Source organism: Dryobates pubescens, chromosome 18 (assembly GCF_014839835.1).
Source record: "Dryobates pubescens isolate bDryPub1 chromosome 18, bDryPub1.pri, whole genome shotgun sequence".
Taxonomy (NCBI): domain Eukaryota; kingdom Metazoa; phylum Chordata; class Aves; order Piciformes; family Picidae; genus Dryobates; species Dryobates pubescens.
Genome location: NC_071629.1, coordinates 21,624,356 through 21,643,680, shown reverse-complemented (window position 1 = coordinate 21,643,680; position 19,325 = coordinate 21,624,356). Strand labels below are relative to the sequence as shown.

The 19,325-nt window shown below is 51.3% G+C and overlaps 1 protein-coding gene across 2 annotated transcripts in view; it reads left to right on the top strand.

Annotated features, from left to right (window-relative positions):
• The window catches only part of LRCH2 (leucine rich repeats and calponin homology domain containing 2), a 64,137-nt gene that overhangs the window by 43,568 nt on the left and 1,244 nt on the right, over nt 1-19,325 (top strand). The window contains exons 12-20 of one of the 2 annotated variants that reach the window (XM_054169644.1): nt 2,869-2,937; nt 4,405-4,453; nt 6,494-6,610; nt 11,746-11,790; nt 13,444-13,494; nt 14,565-14,622; nt 17,111-17,223; nt 18,245-18,382; nt 18,668-18,745. In XM_054169644.1, coding sequence (XP_054025619.1) covers nt 2,869-2,937; nt 4,405-4,453; nt 6,494-6,610; nt 11,746-11,790; nt 13,444-13,494; nt 14,565-14,622; nt 17,111-17,223; nt 18,245-18,382; nt 18,668-18,745 — 718 coding nt within the window. The remainder of the gene's footprint in view (nt 1-2,868; nt 2,938-4,404; nt 4,454-6,493; nt 6,611-11,745; nt 11,791-13,443; nt 13,495-14,564; nt 14,623-17,110; nt 17,224-18,244; nt 18,383-18,667; nt 18,746-19,325) is intronic. The other variant, XM_054169645.1, reaches the window with a different exon arrangement.

The window sequence follows — 19,325 nt, the reverse complement described above, 5'->3', positions numbered from 1 at the left end:
AACCTATTCCAGAGTCTCACCACCCTTATACTGAAAAACTTTTTCCTCGGCTCCAGTCTAACCCTGCTCTCCCTCAGCTTCAAACTATTCCCCCTTGGCTTGTCTCTAGACACCCTCATAGGAAGTCCCTCTGCAGCCTTCCTGCAGGATCCCTTCAGGTACTGGCAGGCAGCTCTAAGGTCCCCCCTGGAGTCTTCTCTCCAGGATGCACACCCCCAGCTCCTCTGGACTCATTCCAGCAGCTCTGCGTCCTGCTGGGAACACCAGAACTGGAGGTGAGGTCTGAGCAGAGCAGAGCCAAGGGGCAGAATCCCCTCTGCTGCCCTGCTGCCCACCCTGCTCTGGCTGCAGCCCAGCACACAGCTGCCTGATGGGCAGCAGGAGGGCACTGCTGGCTCTTGGGGAGCTGCTCAGCACCCAGCACCCCCAAGGCTTTTTCTGCAGGGCTGCTCTCAACCCACTCTGCACCCAGCCTGGATTGGTGCCTGGGGTTGGCAGTTTCAGCACCTTGCACTTTGAACCTCCTGCAGTCATTCAGTTAGGTTTGCTCAAAATATGAAAGAATGAGTGACTGAGAAGAGGCTTCACCTTCTAAATTCTCAAACTTCTAGAGAATAGTTTACAGTATCATATCTGGTCTTGCCATCAACTTGAGTTTCAAGGGACCTCCAAAAGTCATCCAGTCCAACCCCCCTGCCTTCAGCAGGGACATCCTCCACTATGTCAGTTTGCTGAGAGCATTGCTGAGCCTGATCTTGAGTATCTCCAGAGATGAGGCCTCAACTACCTCCCTGGGCAGCCTGTTGCAGTGTGCCACCACCCTCATGGTTCAGAACCTGTTCCCAGCATCCCATCTAAATCTGCTCTGCTCTCATTTCAAACCATTGCCCCTCAGCCCGTCAGTGCAGGCCTTTGGAAACAGTCCCTCTGCAGCCTTCCTGTAGCCCCCTTCAGGTACTGGAAGGTGAATTTCTCATTGCTTTCCATTGAAGACATCAGGCTAATTTAAATTTTCCCTGAAAAAGGAATTCCTAGCATGTTTAGATTGTGGTTTGGTAACACATGCTCTGAGTGCTTCTCTCTGTAACACTCTTTCCAGGCTGCAGTGTAATTAAATTCTGCAATGCACCCTCAAAAGTCAAAGAAAAAGAGTTTCAGGAGACAAATTACAGTGAGGAGAGGCTGCAGACTGGAAGAGGGGAGATTGAGACTGGAGATGAGGAAGAAGTTCTTGAGAGTGAGGGTGGGGAGACTCTGGCACAGGTTGCCCAGGGAGGCTGTGGATTCCCCCTGCCAGGTTGGATGAGCAGCCTGCTCTAGTGCAGTGTGTCCCTACCCATGGCAGGGGGGTTGGAACTGGATGATCTTTAAGGTCCCTTCCAACCCAAGCCAGCCTAGGGTTGTCTATAAAGTTGTTTAAGGCCAGGCTGAATGAGGCCTTGAGCAAGCTGGGCTGGTGGGAGGTGTCCCTGCCCATGGCAGGGGTTTGGAACTGGATGATCTTGAAGGTCCCTTTGAACCCAAACCATTCAGTGACTCTCTGAAACTGAATGCTGCAGGCTGTTGGCTTACAGCTTTAACTTCTCATAATCACATTAAACTGAGGCTCACACAGTGGGAGATTTACACTCCAAATGAGATTACTGAGCTCCAAGTTACCACAGTAATCAGAGCTGGGTGAAAACTCACCCATGAGGTAATTAATGCTTGTAGTGCCCTATGTGGTGGTGATGAATCACAGAATCAATAAGGTTGGAAAAGGCCTCAGAGATCATCAAGTCCAACCTATCACCCAACACCTCCTGACAACTAAACCATGGCTCCAAGTGCCACATCCAATCCCCTCTTGAACACCTCCAGGGGTGGTGACTCCACCACCTCCCTGGGCAGCACATCCCAATGGCCAATCTCTCTTGCTGGGAAGAACTTTCTCCTCACCTTGAGAGATACTGCTCTGCTTCCATTGAGGAGCTGCTTTCCTTCCCATTTTCTCTGATTCTTAGTACCTCCCAGCTCCCCACACAATCCAGCAGAAATACACTTGGATCACAGTTCTGCACATGAAGTCAGTGTCACAGTGGAACATTCCTGCCTCCCAGGCTTCACAATGAGTCATTCCAGTTCCTCTACAACCTGACCTCTGAAAACATTGAACCATTAGCAGTTGTGTTGTTATTTTTACACTTCAGGCACCCATATTAGCTCATCTCCTTCCTCTGTGTGTGTGTTAGCTGGTGGGGAAAAAAGCCCTTTCTGAGCCTGTGTGGCAATCCAGGGCTTTTTTTTGACTGTTTCCCACTTAGAAAGCTGGAGTTTTCATTGATTCCTCACTGCATATTTCATTTAGGCCTCAACCTGTTTCTCCATCTCCACCTCACCTTTCCCCTTTCATTTCCTATGCACTTGCAGTGTTTCTTACTTGGCCACCTTCTTACCTGCTCCTCCTGACTTGACTTCTTGTGCTCAACCTGTGCATCATTGCTCTGCTTTAGGCTGACTGTTTGCTGTCTGCTAATTGCAGTGTGAGCAGTGGAGGCTTTTTTGTGCTGAGAGCAGTGTAACTTGCCCCAGGTGTGGGATCACTTGAAAGAGGAGAAAAAGAAGAGGAGGAGGCTTCATTTTTCATTTGGGTTATCATCAAGTTTTTTTTTTTTTACTCCCTTAAAATTCAGACCTTGGAACTGTTTCAGGAGCTGGGGACAGTATTGTGGATTTCAGTGGGAGCAGGATGGGATTTCCTATGTGTGTGCACACTTCTGAGTGTCACCTTAAATGTTCAAACTCTTTCAGTTCCAGGAAACTGCTATGCAGTGGAAGTATTCTAAGCAAGCTGTTGAATAAATCTGCCTTTTGTTTTTCTCTTTCCAGGCTTCTCAACCATTCAGTTTCAGTCAATGCAAGGAACAGGCCAAAGCAGCAAATGGAGTCTGAGAAATGGTATTGATTATGCTTTCGTGTATCACAGCTCTCAGTACTTTCATGGGTGGCTGCTTTGGGCCACTGCTGCCACCTTCTGTCACGATGGGGTGAGCCCAAGATGACAGAGGAGCTGCACAAACGCTCTGGGTGTGAGTCAGGTTTAAAAAGGAAACCAAGAAAAATCTGTTGTTCTGAGCCTTTAGGAAGGTTGATGCCATCCAGAGAAGAGAAGGCTCTGGGGAGACCTGAGAGCAGCATTTCAGTATCTGCAGGGGAACTACAGCAGGGCTGTGGAGGGACTGTTTGGAAGGGCCTGTGGGGACAGGATGAGGGGCAGTGGTTTGAAAGTGGAGCAGGGCAGAGTGAGGTTGGACATCAGGAGAAGAGAAGGGTGAGAGGAAACCTTAACAATGCCTACAGATATCTGAAGGGTGGCTGTCAGGAGGATGAAGCCAATGTCTTTTCAGTGATGGGATGAGGGGCAATGGATGTAAACTCAATCACAGAAGTTCCATCTCACAGGAGGAGAAGCTTCCTCACTATGAGGGGGCTGGAGCCCTGGAGCAGGCTGCCCAGAGAGGTTGTGGAGTTTTCTTCTCTGGAGATCTTCAGAACCTACCTGGATGTGTTCCTGTGTGACCTGCCTGGGGTAACCCTGCTCTGGCAGGGGCCTTGGACTGGGTGATCTCTGGAGGTTGCTTCCAACTCGTAGCATGCTGTGATTCTATGATCATCTCACCCTTGACTATTAGCCTGAATTTCTATTATGTAGAGCTATCAGTCAATGAAGCAATGTGAGTCCCCCCCCAAAAGTTTGGGTAGATACTTTGTCAGCTTTGTACCAAATGTTTCATTGTTTGCCTTGAGAAACAAAGCAACAAAGCTGCATTTGGTAATCCCTGAAGATAAAAGATGCTTAAGAAGAAGTTTAATATAAATGATGGAGTGTGGAAGCAGCATGGAGTAAAGGAGAGTGAAATGTGATTGGAGACTTCATTCTAGTGGTCACACTTCTTTTGCCACACTCACAGCATCACAGAATGTTAGGGGTTGGAAGGGACCTCTGGAGATCACCCAGTCCAACCCCCTGCCAGAGCAGGGTCACCCAGGGCAGGCCACACAGGAACACATCCAGGTGGGGTTGGAAAGTCTCTGGAGAAGGAGACTCCACAACCTCTCTGGGCAGCCTGCTCCAGGCCTCCAGCACCCTCACAGTGAAAAAGGTTTCCTGTGTGTTCCTGTGGAGCATCCTCTGCCCTAGCTTGCCCCCATTGCCCCTTGTCCTGTCATTGGACATGCCTGAGCAGAGCCTGGCTCCATCCTCCTGACACTCCACATTGTGACATCCTCACAGGCAGCCAAAGAAATTCTGTACTGCTGCAGAGAAGCTGCTTCAGCAGTGTTTGATGTTTGTCAAGTGATCTGGTTTGAAGGTGCACACAAAAGCAGTAAGTTTCATAATGCCTCTCTCATCTCAATCTTTAGTGTCTCAACAGATGCAGTGAATTCCTCTGTGTCCCCATACAGCTGGCAGGTAAATAATACTCAAATGTAAATGTGATGGCTTCATGTCTGAGTGGTTTGGGTTTGGGATTGTTCTGCATTTCCAACAGAAATCCATATGGTTGTTCACACAGAGAGTTACTGTGTCTGGAGAAGAGGAGGCTGAGGGAAGACCTCATTGCTCTCTGTAACTCCCTGGAAGGAAGTTGGAGCTTTTGGTGCCTTCACAGTATCACTTAAGTTGGAAGAGACCTCAAAGATCATCAAGTCCAACCTGTCACCACAGATCTCATGACTAGACCATGGCACCAAGTGCCACACTCAATCCCCTCTTGAACACCTCCAGGGATGGGGACTCCACCACCTCCCTGGGCAGCACATTCCAATGACGAATGACTCTCCCTGTGAAGATCTTTCTCCTCACCTCCAGCTTAAACCTCCCATGGCACAGCTTGAGACTGTGTCCTCTTGTTCTGGTGCTGGTTGCCTGGCAGAAGAGACCAACCCCTTCTTGGCTACAACTAGCTGTCAGATAGTTTTAGAGAGCAATGAGCCTCCTCTTCTCCAGGCTAAGCAACCCCAGCTCCCTCAGCCTCTCCTCACAGGGCTGTGCTCAAGGCCTCTCACCAACCTTGTTGCCCTTCTCTGGACACATTCAGGTGTCTCAATGTCCTTCTTAAACTGAGGGGCCCAGAACTGGACACAGGACTCAAGGTGTGGCCTAACCAATGCAGAGTACAGGGGCACAATGACTTCCCTGCTCCTGCTGGCCACACTACTCTTAATGCTGGCCAGGATGCCATTGGCCCTCTTGGCCCCCTGGGCACACTGCTGGCTCATGTTTAGGCAGCTGTCAATCAGCACCCCTGGGTCCCTCTCTGTTTGGCAGCTCTCAGCCACTCTGACCCCAGCCTGTAGTTCTGCATGGGGTTGTTGTGGCCAAGGTGCAGCCCCTGGCACTTGGACTTGTTGAATGCCATCCTGTTGGCCTCTGCCCATCTGTCCAGTCAGTTGAGGTCCCTCTGCAGAGCCCTTCTGCCCTCTAACTGACCAACCTCTGCTCCCAGCTTGGTGTCATCTGCAAACTTGCTGATGACTGACTCAACCCCCTCATCCAGATCATCAATGAAGATGTTGAACAGGCTGGGGCCCAGCACTGATCCCTGGGGGACTCCACTGGTGCCTGGCTGCCAGCTGGCTGTGGCACCATTCACCACCACTCTCTGGGCTCAGCCTCCAGCCAGTTCCTAACCCAGCTCAGAGTGCTGCTGTCCAAGCCAGGGGCTGACAGCTTAGCCAGCAGTTTGCTGTGGGGGATGGTGTCAGAGGCCTTGCTGAAGTCCAGGTAGACCACATCCACAGCCTCCCCTCCTAATGTATCTGCAGAAATTAGGCTTTTAGGAAGAAATTCTTAAGAGTGAGGATGGTGAAATTCCTTAGAGTGAGGGTGGTGAGACACTGGCACAGGTTGCCCAGGCAGGCTGTGGATGCTCCCTTCCTGGAGCTGTTTAAGGCCAGGCTGGATGAGGCCTTGAGCAACCTGGTCTAGGGAAAATGTCCCTGCCCATGGCAGGGGGTTGGAACTGGATGATCTTTAAGGTCCCTTCCAACCTAAACCATTCTATGAATGAATTGGTCAAGGCAGAAAAGGCTCTTGTTTTCTTTAAAATGATTTCACAGAGTCTTTTTCTGCTCTGGAAATGTCCTTCAGGATTTAAAAGGAAATAATTCATGTCTACCAAGACTAATAACACTGTTATGTCATCAAGGTTAGATTATTTTTCCCCATGAGCACAGTCAGACCCTGGACTCATCTCCCAAGGGCAGCAGTGGAGTGCCCTGCACTGGGCAGTTTGAAGACTCACTTGCCAGGGTGCTGAGCCAGCTCATGGCAACTCCACCATCACCTAGAAAGGTTGGACCAGGTGATCTTTGGGGTCCCTTCCAACCTGGCAGTCTGTGACTGAGAGGCAGACAATTCCTGGTTGTAGTTGATAATCATTTTGTGCTAATGCCCATGAGGTGTATTTACCCTTTTATGTACAAAGATGTCTGCTCTTTCTGATTTCAGCCCTTAGAAAACCAGAAGGAGTCAGTGGATGAGCAGCACTGGCCAGAAACTCAGCCAGTGATATGGCAGAATGAGGAAAGGAGGAGAAGTAAACAAATCAGAAAAGAGTATTTCAAGGTAAGGAGTTGGGGTGGGGTGGGTTAGGGTTAGGGTTAGGGTTGGCTGGAACTTTTTCTTTCCTAAGAGTGGAAGTAACACTAAAAGTAAGAAACCTCTAAGGGGTGTCATACTTTTCATTTTGCTTGGAGCCTGGGACTGTTTTGTTTGGCTCTGGGTTGGTGTTTTTTCAGTCCATGTAGGGCAATGTGCAGGAAAATCAGGAGGAAAAGATAGACTGAAGACATTGGTGGAAGGTTGGACTAAATGATGCTGAAGGTCTCTTCCAACCAGATGTATTCAGGAGGAAAGGCTAGACTGAAGACTTTGGTGGAAGGTTGGACTAAATGATGCTGAAGGTCTCTTCCAACCAGATGTATTCAGGAGGAAAGGATAGACTGAAGACTTTGGTGGAAGGTTGGACTCAATGGAATAGTATGAACCAGGCTGGAAAAGACCTTTGAGATAGGTTGGACTCTATCACTCAACACCATCTAACCAACTAAACCATGGCACCAGGTGCCTCATCCAGGCTCTTCTTAAACACCTCCAGGGATGGTGACTCCATCACCTCCCTGGGCAGCACATTCCAGTGGCAAATATCTCCTTCTGGGAAGAATTTCTTCCTAACATCCAGCCTAAACATCCCCTGGCACAGCTTGAGATGCTTGGAGGTCTCTTCTCCACCAGGTGTGCTCCTCAGGGCCCCCTCTCCCCACCAGGTGTGCTCCTCAGGGCCCCCTCTCCCCACCAGGTGTGCTCCTCAGGGCCCCCTCTCCCCACCAGGTTTGCTCCTGTGAAAGAAACCTCCAGATGCCTTCTGGTAAAGCCAGAAACTTAATCTTCAGTTTTGGTCCTTCCCCATCCATTCTGGAGGACTGTTTTTTGAACAGTTCTTCACTGATTTTTGTACTGCAAGCAAAATGCCCTTCACCTTTTTGTGCAGGATGGTTTTAAGAATGAGGGATGCTTTTTGGTTCTCACTGCATTAGTTTAGGCATCAGACAACCTCAGGAGGTTCAACCAGACCAAGGGCAAGGGCCTGCAGCTGGGACAGGGCGATCTCAGGCACTGATACAGGCTGGGCAGGGACTGGCTGGAGAGCAGCCCTGAAGAAAAGGCCTTGGGGGTGCTGGGGGAGGAGAAGCTCAACAGGAGCCAGCAGTGAGCACTTGCAGCCCAGAGAGCCAAGCAGAGCCTGGGCTGCAGCAAGAGAAGCAGAGCCAGCAGGGCCAGGGAGGGGACCTTCTGAGGGGCCCCTCTGAGACCACACCTGGAGCACTGTGTCCAGTTCTGGAGCCTCTGTTACAGGAAGGATCTGGAGGTGCTGGAAGGGTCCAGAAAAGGGCCATGAGGGCTGGAGCTGCTCTGCTATGGAGACAGACTGAGAGAGTTGGGGTTCAGTCTGGGGAAGAGAAGGCTCCCAGGAGACCGTCCTGTGGCTTTCCAGTAAATGCAGGGGGCTCCAAGAAAGCTGGGGAGGGACTTTTGAGGGTGTCAGGGAGTGATAGGACTGGGGGGGATGGAGCAAAACTAGAAGTGGGGAGATTGAGATTGGATGTGAGGAAGAAGTTGTTCCCCATGAGGGTGGTGAGAGCCTGGCATAGGCTGCCCAGGGAGGTGGTGGAAGCCTCCTGCCTGGAGGTGTTTGCAGCCAGGCTGGATGTGGCTGTGAGCAACCTGCTGTAGTGTGAGGTGTCCCTGGCCATGGCAGGGGGGTTGGAACTGGCTGAGCCTTGAGGTCCCTTCCAACCCTGACAATTCTGTGATTTTTAGAGAGGAAATGTTCTGGTTGACTTCTGCTGTTACAGCTACCATTGGTCACCAGATGTCACTGCCTGCTTGGCTGTAAAGCAGATCTGAAGTCAGAGCAGCATTAGGTGAAATTCAGGTTGAGGTATGGTAGAGAAACAGAAGAATTCTGACCTGTGCTAGACTGAGCTAACAATTAAATTAGTCAATTATGAGATTAGCTTTTGAGTCTTTGCCAGCAGACACGCTTGTGGAATGCTGGGGAAGCTCAGAGAAATTCAGTTCTAGGGAAAGCAGCACAGGCCAAGAAGCTCAGAGACATTCTTGCAGCTAAAGAAACTCTTTTAGGGTGGGGTTTTTGGGGGTGGTTTTTTGTTTATTAGGGGGTTTGGGGTTTGTTTGTTTGTGTGGGGATGGATGGGTTGGTTGGGGTGGGGTTGGTTGGTTGGGGGGTGGGTGGGTTGGTTGTGGTGAGTGGGTTGGTTGGGGGTGGGGATGGGTGGGTTGGTTGGGGGTGGGTGGATTGTTTGCAACCTCTCTAAAGCTTTTCTCCTGACATTTAATTTCTTTTGCCTACATTTTATTTGAATTTTGTTTTCTGGGATAGTTTGTAGTGGGTTTGGATCCTAGCTGAAATTACTGTTAGTGTAACTACAATAGGGGGGAAGAAAAACACCACCAAAAGCTACCTGCTAGTCTTGAGATCATTAATTATGTTGGAAGTCCAACCAAGTCCAAGTGCCAGGTGCTGCACTTTGGCCACAACAGCCCCAGGCAGTGCTACAGGCTGGGGTCAGAGTGGCTGAGAGCAGCCAGGCAGAGAGGGACCTGGGGGTAGTTGTGGACAGCAGCTGAACAGGAGCCTGCAGTATGCCCAGGGGGCCAAGAAGGCCAAGGGCATCCTGGCCTGCATCAGGAACAGTGTGGCCAGCAGGAGCAGGGAGGTCATTGTGCCCTGTGCTCAGCACTGGTTAGGCCACACCTTGAGTCCTGTGTCCAGTTCTGGGCTCCTCAGTTTAAGAAGGACATTGAGACACTTGAAGGTGTCCAGAGAAGGGCAACAAAGCTGGGGAGGGGTCTGGAGCACAGCCCTGTGAGGAGAGGCTGAGGGAGCTGGGGTTGCTTAGCCTGCAGAAGAGGAGGCTCAGGGGAGACCTCATTGCTCTCTCCAGCTCCCTGAAGGGAGGTTTAAGCCAGGTGGGGGTTGGTCTCTTCTCCCAGGCACCCAGCACCAGAACAAGAGGACGCAGTCTCAAGCTGTGCCAGGGGAAGTTTAGGCTGGAGGTGAGGAGAAAGCTCTTCACTGAGAGAGTTGTTAGGCATTGGAATGTGCTGCCCAGGGAGGTGCCTGGAGGTGTTCAAGAGGGGATTGGATGTGGCACTTGGAGCCATGGTTCAGTTGTCAGGAGGTGTTGGGTGACAGGTTGGACTTGATGATCCTTGAGGTCTCTTCCAACCTTATTGATTCTATGACAACTGTGGCCACAGACCTGGCCCAAAGCTTGTGTAAGCAGAATACAGCAGTGAAGGTCTGAGAGGCATAAAAATGAGGGTTTTACCTAATCAGCTGCTAATGTATTATTATTCCTTTGTGCTTCAAGCATAGAGGAAATAAACCCAAGAAGACAAATACCCAGTCAGGGATGTATTTCATAGGTCTCTATCTGACACCAGAACTATCTGCACTCTGTGCACAGAATAAAAAGAACAAACTGACAATTAAAACAAACAAATCCACAACCCCCCCCAGCAAAACCTCTCACAAACCCCTGCCAAAAGCACACAAAACCCCCCCTAAATTCCCCCCCCAAAAACCAGACCCCCTTCCCCCCAGAGAAAGCCAAACACCACCCCCTAACCTGACAAAAGAATCCCAGAAGCCAGCAACTGATGCTTTAGTCACAGCCTAGGCTGGAAGAGACCTTAGAGATCATCTAATCCAACATCCCTGCCATGGGCAGGGACACCTCTCAGCTAGCCCAGGGTGCTCAAGGCCTCATCCAACCTGGCTCTGAACATCTCCAGGGAGGGGGCATCCACAACCTCCCTGGGCAATCCATTCCAGAGTCTTGTCACCCTCCTAGTGAAGAATTTATTCCCAAGATGCAAAATAAACCTATTCTCCTTCCATTTAAATCCATTTCCCCTTGGGGTTGTTCAGTTTGGGGAAGAGAAGGCCCTGAGGAGACCTTCTTATGGCCTTCCAGTATCTGAAGGGGGATCCAGGAAAGCTGGGGAGGGACTCTTTTTAGGGTGTCAGGGAATGATAGGACTGGGGGGAATAGATCCAAGTTAGATTAGACATTAAGAAGAAGTTGTTCCCCATGAGGGTGGTGAGAGCCTGGCACAGGCTGCCCAGGGAGGTGTTGGAAGCCTCATCCCTGGAGGTGTTTGCAGCCAGGCTGGATGTGGCTGTGAGCAACCTGCTGCAGTGTGAGGTGTCCCTGGCCATGGCAGGGGGGTTGGAACTGGCTGAGCCTTGAGGTCCCTTCCAGCCCTGACAATTCTGTGTTTTTTGTGTTTTGTGGCTCTGTGCCCAGAACTGGACACAATGTATGAGATGCAGCCTCAGCAGGGCACAGTAGAGGGGCAGGAGAACCTCTCTCGACTTACCAACCACAGCCCTTCTAATACAGCCCAGAATGGCTTTGGCCTCCTTGGCCACAAGAGCACTGAGTGAAGATCTTGACTAGGCTAGCATCTAGATCATAGAATTAACCAGGTTGGAAAAGACCTCAGAGATCATCAAGCCCAACCTATCACCCAACACCATCTGATCAACTAAACCATGGCACCAAGTGCCTCAGCCAGGCTCTTCTTAAACACCTCCAGGGATGGTGACTCCACCACCTCCCTGGGCAGCACATTCCCATGGCCAATCTCTCTTGCTGGGAAGAATTTCTTCCTCACCTCCAGCCTAAATCTCCCCTGGCACAGCTTGAGACTGTGTCCTCTTGTTCTGGTGCTGCTTGCCTGGGAGAAGAGACCAACCCCCTCCTGGCTACAACCTCCCTTCAGGGAGTTGGAGAGAGCAAGAAGGTCTCCCCTGAGCCTCCTCTTCTCCAGGCTCAGCAACCCCAGCTCCCTCAACCTCTCCTCACAGGGCTGTGCTCCAGACCCCTCCCCAGCCTCGTTGCCCTTCTCTGGACACCTTCAAGTGTCTCACTGCCCTTCTTAAATTGAGGAGCCCAGAACTGGACACAGGACTCAAGGTGTGGCCTAAGGTGTGGCTAGATGTTCCTTCTCTCTTTTGATTTCTTCTTTGATTCTGTGGGGTGGTTTGTTTTTTTCCCCCCCATCAGCTTCACCAGTAATAAGAAACATCTGGAGTGATGCCAACCCATTTAGATTGAGATGCACTCCATGCTTCCCTGTTAACAGCAGCCCTTGTTTGTGTTTTGCAGTACAAGTCTTCCAGGAAGAGCTCCAGCGGCAATGAAAACGATGAGGTGAGGAGCAGGCAGTGGGTGAAAAAAAACCCCCAATGTATGTCAGCAAATGTTTCATTCATTGGTCTTTTCTGAACACCTACAAGCTACTCTCACAGAAGAGGAGAAGGCAGGCTGGTGAAGACTCCAGTGAAGTTGGCACTCCAGAGAGAGCCATGGGAGAAATAAGGATTGTGCTCCTCGAGTCTTAGAAAGGCCTCCGAAAACATGGGTTGGGGGAAAGCAGGGCTGGGTGATCTCTTCCAGCTTCAGCAAGGCCTTTGACACTGTGCCCCACAGCAAAGTCCTGGCCAAGCTGTCAGACCCTGGCTTGGACAGCAGCACTCTGAGCTGGGTCAGGAACTGGCTGGAGGCTGAGCCCAGAGAGTGGTGGTGAATGGTCCCACAGCCAGCTGGCAGCCAGGCACCAGTGGTGTGCCCCAGGGATCAGTGCTGGGCCCCAGCCTGTTCAGTATCTTTATTGATGATCTGAAGGAGGGGATGGAGTCCATCAGCAGTAAATTTGCAGATGACACCAAGCTGGGGGCAGGAGTTGAACTCTTAGAGGGTAGGAGAGCTCTGCAGAGGGACCTTGCCAGGCTGGACAGATGGGCAGAGGCCAAGGGCATGAGATTGAACACATCCAAGTGCCAGGTTCTGCACATTGCCCACAACAACCCCATGCAGAGCTACAGGCTGGGGTCAGAGTGGCTGAGAGCAGCCAGGCAGAGAGTGACTTGGGGGTACAGGTGGACAGCAGCTGAATATGAACCAGCAGTGTGCCCAGGGGGCCAAGAAGGCCAATGGCATCCTGGCCTGCATCAGGAACAGTGTGGCCAGCAGGAGCAGGGAAGTCATTGTGCCCTGTGCTCAGCACTGCTTAGGCCACACCTTGAGTCCTGTGTCCAGTTCTGGGCCCCTCAATTTAAGAAGGACATTGAGAGACTTGAAGGTGTCCAGAGAAGGGCAATAAGGCTGGGGTGGGGTCTGGAGCACAGCCCTGTGAGGAGAGGCTGAGGGAGCTGGGGTTGCTCAGCCTGGAGAGGAGGAGGCTCAGGGGAGACCTCAATGCCCTCTCCAACTACCTGAAGGGAGTTGTAGCCAGGTGGGTGTTGGTCTCTTCTCCCAGGCAATCAGAACAAGAGGACACAGTCTCAAGCTGCACCAGGGGAGGTTTAGGCTGGAGGTAAGGAGAAAGTTCTTCCCAGCAAGAGAGATTGGCCATTGGAATGTGCTGCCCAGGGAGGTGGTGGAGTCAACATCCCTGGAGGTGTTTAAGAAGAGCCTGGCTGAGGCACTTGGTGCCATGGTTTAGTTGGTCAGATGGTGTTGGGTGATAGGTTGGGCTTGATGATCTCTGAGGTCTTTTCCAACCTGGTTAATTCTTTATTCTGATCTGGTCTCTTCCAGCCAGATACAGTCTGTGACTTGCTTGCTTTGGGAATAGGGAAGTTAATCACTGTGAAGTGGAGATGCTGTGGGACACTCAACACCGCCACTTGCAGCCTTTCTTTGCCTTGCATGGTTTGAAACGGAGCTGCTGCCAGTTCGTCCCTACCTGGCCAACATTCTGTGTCTCATTTGCTGTGTAGCTCATGATTTGGTGTTTCTTCTTCTGCCATGTTGGGTTTGTGTTTTCAGTTGTGTAATTTCACCTCTTTGGTTTCTTTTTAGCAAGACAGTGATCATGCTAATGTGTCCCCACAGTCTCCTGTGTCGTCTGAGGTACAAGTTTGTGGCTTTGTTTTATTCATTCAACCAACGTTTCTTTGTCCTCATTGCTTGCCATCAAGCTTTGCCTGCAGGGAGAAAGCTGCTAGCTTGCTTTCAAACTCAAGTTAGGAAGGTTTCATCATGATAGCACTTCAAGATCAGGGAGAAGCTAGAGACAGATAATCCAGCTTGTTTTGCCTCTGCAACTGTCTGATCCTTCCTGGATTGCTTCTTGCTGACTGGTGTGTGGGAAGGTGCATTGCTCTCTCTCTCCATTACCTTATGGAAAGAGCCAAGAACACAAATCACATCTCTTTTGAGGGTGCCTCCTATCCACCACCCACCCAGAGGGTTTTTTTAAGTGGACCTGAAATGTGAACCTTAAAAACTGAACTTCACAGGGAGCACAGAGCTGCTGACACCTCGGGGAGCTGCATCCTTCATGATTCTGGCTGTTGCCTTTGCAGTACAGCCTTGTGCTTCCTTCACTGGCTGCTCTCTTTCTTAAAGCACACCCCTGGAGTCTCACTGAGGCCACACTCCACTGCTGAGCTCTGAATCAAGCACACCAAAAACTGCTAAGGCTTCTACTTGGTGTCAATAAGGAACATTGAGGGAGGAGGAGGAGAGCATCTCCCAAAACAGTGAAATGAGTTGGAAGAAGGGGATCTCCTGTGCAGCCCAAATGACTGAGTGCCTCTCTCTCTTCAGCTGGTGAAATGAGCAGAACCTGATCTTCCTAACTGAAGGCAAAGACTTCTGAAGAAGTATTTTGTTGCTAAGCTTTGGGGGAGGATATTTGCAGTACAGCTGGCCTAGAACTCTGTACACAGAATGCTTGAAATGCTTTAGAGCAGATTTCTGGTTCATCTGGGGCTGCTTTTCCTCCTCAGCAAGATAGTTTTATCTGTGTGTGGTGAGGTTACTTTGTTTTGTCCTCCTTGCCCACTTGCAAGGAGTGTATTAAGCAGGAGGAGTCACTTCTCTTAGGCCAGAACAATTTAAACACAATCTTGATGGGGACAGAAGTGAATTCCTTTGCTAAGTGGGAGAAAATTGACTTGATTCTTCTTCTTTAACAGGATTATGAAAGGACAGAGAGTAACATTCATGGCCCATTTGGTCTCAAACCAAGGTCAGGTAAGCTGCTGTCCTCTCCCATAGCATGATGGAACAGATGTTTGTTTCCTGGGCTGGGTAAGGATGGCAGATGCATGAGCTGGAATGGGTATGAAGAGGTGCCACAGTACAGCAATCCACTCAGAGCAGTGCTCACAAGCAGAGTGCTGGGGAAGATGTAGACAGCTGTTTAGGCAGATGAATAATGGAAAGTTCCCCAAGCTGCACAGTGATTTCTTCTTAATGAGTTTTTAATTACTGGGTTTTCCCCCCACTGATTCATTCTGTGCATATTTAGCCAAAGAACAGGGCAACAGCCTGCAGTTGTGCTTGAGACCTGATGGCTGAGGCAGGAGGGCTTCAGGAGATGAAGGTTTTTGGAGAGCTGTGCCAGGAGTTTGGTGGTGGTGTGCTTTGTTGCACTCTGTCAAGGCTCTGCCATGCCCACATGAGAAAGTTGTTTTGTCCAAAGCAGACCTGCAGTCCCCTGAAGCCTAGGTAGAAACAGTTCAGTTTGGTTTGCAGCTGCAGTATTCCTTTGTGTCCCTGGGAATACTGGATGCCAACAACTGGGAAAGCCACTGAGTAGTCCTTTGGCTCTGTTTTTAAGGGATCAGTCTGCCTTCAAGTTGACTAAGAAAGAATGATCTCAACTCCTCAGTTCAACTTCAGGTGGTGTTTATGGTAGCAAAGCTCGACCTCCTTAACACCAGCCTGTGAGCCCTCAGTAGGTCTGGCTGAGGTCATGCAAATGGCTTCTTCAGGGCCCCTGAGGCATTTAGGATGTGTAAGCAGCTGCATGAAAGGTCTGTGCCAGAGACAGGTTAGCTGAGCGTAGCAGGATGTGCCTGGCTGGGATCATCCAGAGGCTTCCCAGTTCTCTGTGGCCTTGGTTGCAGTAGGGTGCAGACCTGATAGGAGGAAGGAGGCTTGTTGGGACCTTGCAGCCCATCTTTTCTCAGTGCAATAGCAGGTTTTCTAGGAGCCACTGCCAGTCCACATCAATAAAACAGCAGCAGCCCTTTCACTCATTTCTGGGAAAGCAAAAGGCTTTTTGTTCCTCAGTTACAAGCCCAAATCTGTGTGATTTGAGATGCTCCATAGACAGTGTCAGTAACAAGCAGCTGTGTTGTCCTGGATGCACACTGCCTATGTAGAACCAGGCCAGGGCTTTCAAGAGGATCTATATCCAGTTTCTGCTGCTTTTGGTTGTTTGGTCTCTTGCTGAAATGCAGACTGTTAGGAGCAATATAAAAAGTACTGAAGGTGTAAGTGTTGATTTATTTTGACTCACAAGGATGGGGTAAAATGCTTCAGGATGTAGGATGCTTCAGGGGCATTGCTAGAAAGAGGTTTTATTTGCCACCTTTTTATGAAGTAATAGAAGTGCCCTTTGAAGGCTTTCTGACCATGTAAAGACAAGTAGAGGGCCTCAGGAGTCTGTTCTGGGTCCAGTGCTGTTTAACATCTTTGTCACCCACATGGATAATGGCATTGAGGCAGCCTCAGCAGGTTTGCTGCTGGCACCAAGCTGTGTGCTGAGCTGGACTCACAGGAGGGCAGGGATGGCATCCAGAAGGATCTTGACAGGCTTGAGAAGTGGCCAGGGCCAGCTGCAGGAGGGTCAACAAGTCACAGGGTAAGGTCCTGCAGCTGGGCCAGCCCCAGGCACCAATCCAGGCTGGGTGCAGAGTGGGCTGAGAGCAGCCCTGCAGAAAAAGCCTTGGGGGTGCTGGGTGCTGAGCAGCTCCCCAGGAGCCAGCAGTGCCTCCTGCTGCCCAGCAGGCAGCTGTGTGCCAAGCTGCAGCCAGAGCAGTGTGGGCAGCAGGGCAGCAGAGGGGATTCTGCCCCTTGGCTCTGCTCAGACCTCACCTCCAATCCTGGCCTCCAGCTCTGCTGCCCCAAACAGAAGGAGGACACAAAACTGCTGGAGTGAGTCCAGAGGAGGCCACAAAGATGATCCAAGGGCTGGAGCAGCTCTGCCATGGGGATAGGCTGAGGGAGCTGGGGGTGTTCAGCCTGGAGAGAAGATTCCAGGTGGGACCTTAGAGCTGCCTGGCAGTACCTGAAGGGATCCTGCAGGAAAGCTGCAGAGGGACTTCCCATGAGGGTGTCTGGAGATAGGCCAAGGGGGAATGGTTTGAAGCTGAGGCAGAGCAGGGCTAGACTGGAGCTGAGGAAGAAGTTCTTCAGTATAAGGGTGGTGAGACTCTGGAATAGATTGCCCAGAGAGGTTGTTGATGCCCCCTCCCTGGAGGTGTTTAAGGCCAGGTTGGATGGGGCCTTGAGTAACCTGGGCTAGTTGAGAGGCATTGCTGCCCGTGGCAGGGAGGTTGGAGGAGATGATCTCTAAGGCCTCTCCCAGCCTAGCCCCTTCTGTGATCAAGACCCCAAATACTGAGAAGCTCTGCAGCCTTCCCCCCACTTTTCTATCTGCTGGGAGGATTTTAGTGGCTGCAGGGTTTGAAATGAGTGAGTTCTCCCAACTAACACCAGTGCTGTTGAACAGCTTTCAGCCGTGCCTCCCGCCAGGACTACGGAGCAGTGGACCCTGGCTTCACCATGCGCAGGAAGATGGAGCACTTGAGGGAGGAGCGGGAGCAGATAAGGCAGCTGCGCAACGTACGTACCCCAGCTGGCTCTGGCACACCCCTCCAGCCCCTGCCAGCAAGCCCTGCAGACCCTGCAGCTGTAGAGGGGCATCTCTGTAGGCACATCATCCCTGCAACGTCTTCATCAGCCTGCGTCAGGAAGAGTGTGGCCAGCAGGAGCTGGCACAGTTGCCCTGTGCTCAGCACTGCTTAGGCCACACCTTGAGTCCTGTGTCCAGTTCTGGGCCCCTCAGTTTAAGAAGGACATTGAGACTCTTGAATGTGTCCAGAGAAGGGCAACGAGGATGGGGAGAGGCCTTGAGCACAGCCCTGTGAGGAGAGGCTGAGGGAGCTGGGGTTGCTTAGCCTGGAGAAGAGGAGGCTCAGGGGAGACCTCCTTGTGTCTACAACTACCTGAAGGGAGGTTGTAGCCAGGAGGGAATTGGTCTCTTCTCTCAAGCAACCAGCAGCAGAACAAGAGGACACAGTCTCAAGCTGTGCCAGGGGAGGTTTAGGCTGGAGGTGAGGAGAAAGCTCTTCCCAGCAAGAGAGATTGGCCATGGGAATGTGCTGCCCAGAGAGGTGGTGGAGTCACCATCACTGGAGTTGTTCAGGAGGGGTTTAGATGTGGCACTTGGAGCCATGGTTTAGTTGCTCAGATGGTGTTGGGTGCTAGGTTGGACTTGATGATCTCTGAGGTCTTTTCAAATCTTACTGATTCTGTGACAGATTGGGTGTAGGGAAGGTGAGGCTGATGAGAGACTGGCACAGGTTGCCCAGGGAGGTGGTGGAAGCCTCCTGCCTGGAGGTGTTTGCAGCCAGGCTGGCTGTGGCTGTGAGCAACCTGCTGCAGTGTGAGGTGTCCCTGCCCATGGCAGGGGGGTTGGGACTGGCTGAGCCTTGAGGTCCCTTCCAGCCCTGACAGTTCTGCGACTGTGACTCCATTCCCTTCAGCATTATCTCCCCTTAACCTGAACGCTTCACCATGGCCTGGATTTCCAGGTGAAGCTGAGTTCCTGTTGAAGCTAACATCCTGTTGGATCTTTGCACAGAATCTTGAGTCAAGGTTGAAGGTGATTCTGCCAGACGACATTGGGGCCGCGCTGATGGACGGGGTCGTGCTTTGCCATTTAGCCAACCACATCAGACCGCGCTCCGTCGCCAGCATCCACGTCCCCTCCCCTGCAGTGGTAAGTCCTTGGTGATGCCTCCCAGGTGAAAAACCCAAGCTCTTCCCAGCTTCCAGCCACCATGCAGCAGCTTTGCCACGCTCACTGCTTTCAGTCCTCCCTCCCTTTGGGTTGGCCACGCAAAGCGCTAAACGCCGCTCGGGGGTTTGCTTTTGGGAGCTGTTTTCATGCTGTTTGGCCTCCCCAGGCTTTGTTTGGTGGGTTGGCAATGGGATGTGCATGAGGACTGCACAGCCCTTCCTTCCCCAGTTGGGTGATGAAGATCTAACAGCCCTGTCTTTGCAGCCTAAACTCAGCATGGCCAAGTGCCGAAGAAACGTTGAAAACTTCCTCGATGCTTGTAAAAAACTGGGAGTGCCACAGGTAGGCCAAAGGCTCTCTTCACTTAATGACCATAGCAGATGGCAGCTGAGGCTTGGGGGGGGGGGGAGGGCTTAATTCAGGGAGCAACAGGCTTTTAACATTGACCAGACACAGCTGAGAGAGTTGGGGCTGTTCAGCCTGGAGAAGAGAAGGCTCCAGGGAGACCTCAGAGCAGCCTTCCAGTATCTGAAGGGCTCCAGGAGAGCTGGGGAGGGACTTCTGAGAAGGGCTGGGAGTGCCAGGATGGCACAGTGGCTTTGAGCTGGGAGAGGGGAGATTGAGACTGGAAATGAGGAAGAAATTCTTTAGAGTGAGGGTGGTGAGACACTGGCACAGGTTGCCCAGAGATGCTGTTTGTGCCTCACCCCTAGAGGTGTTGAAGGCCAGGTTGGATGAGGCCTCGAGCAAGCTGGGCTGGTGGGAAGTGTCCCTGCCACAGGCAGGGGTTGGAACTGGATGGTCTTTAAGGTCCCTTCCAACCCAAACCATTCTAGGATTCTGTGGATGAGGACCCAGTTTATCAACACTCCCAAGTTTTCCTAAGGGAAAAACTGATCCTAAGCCTGCAAGAGAAGGGAAA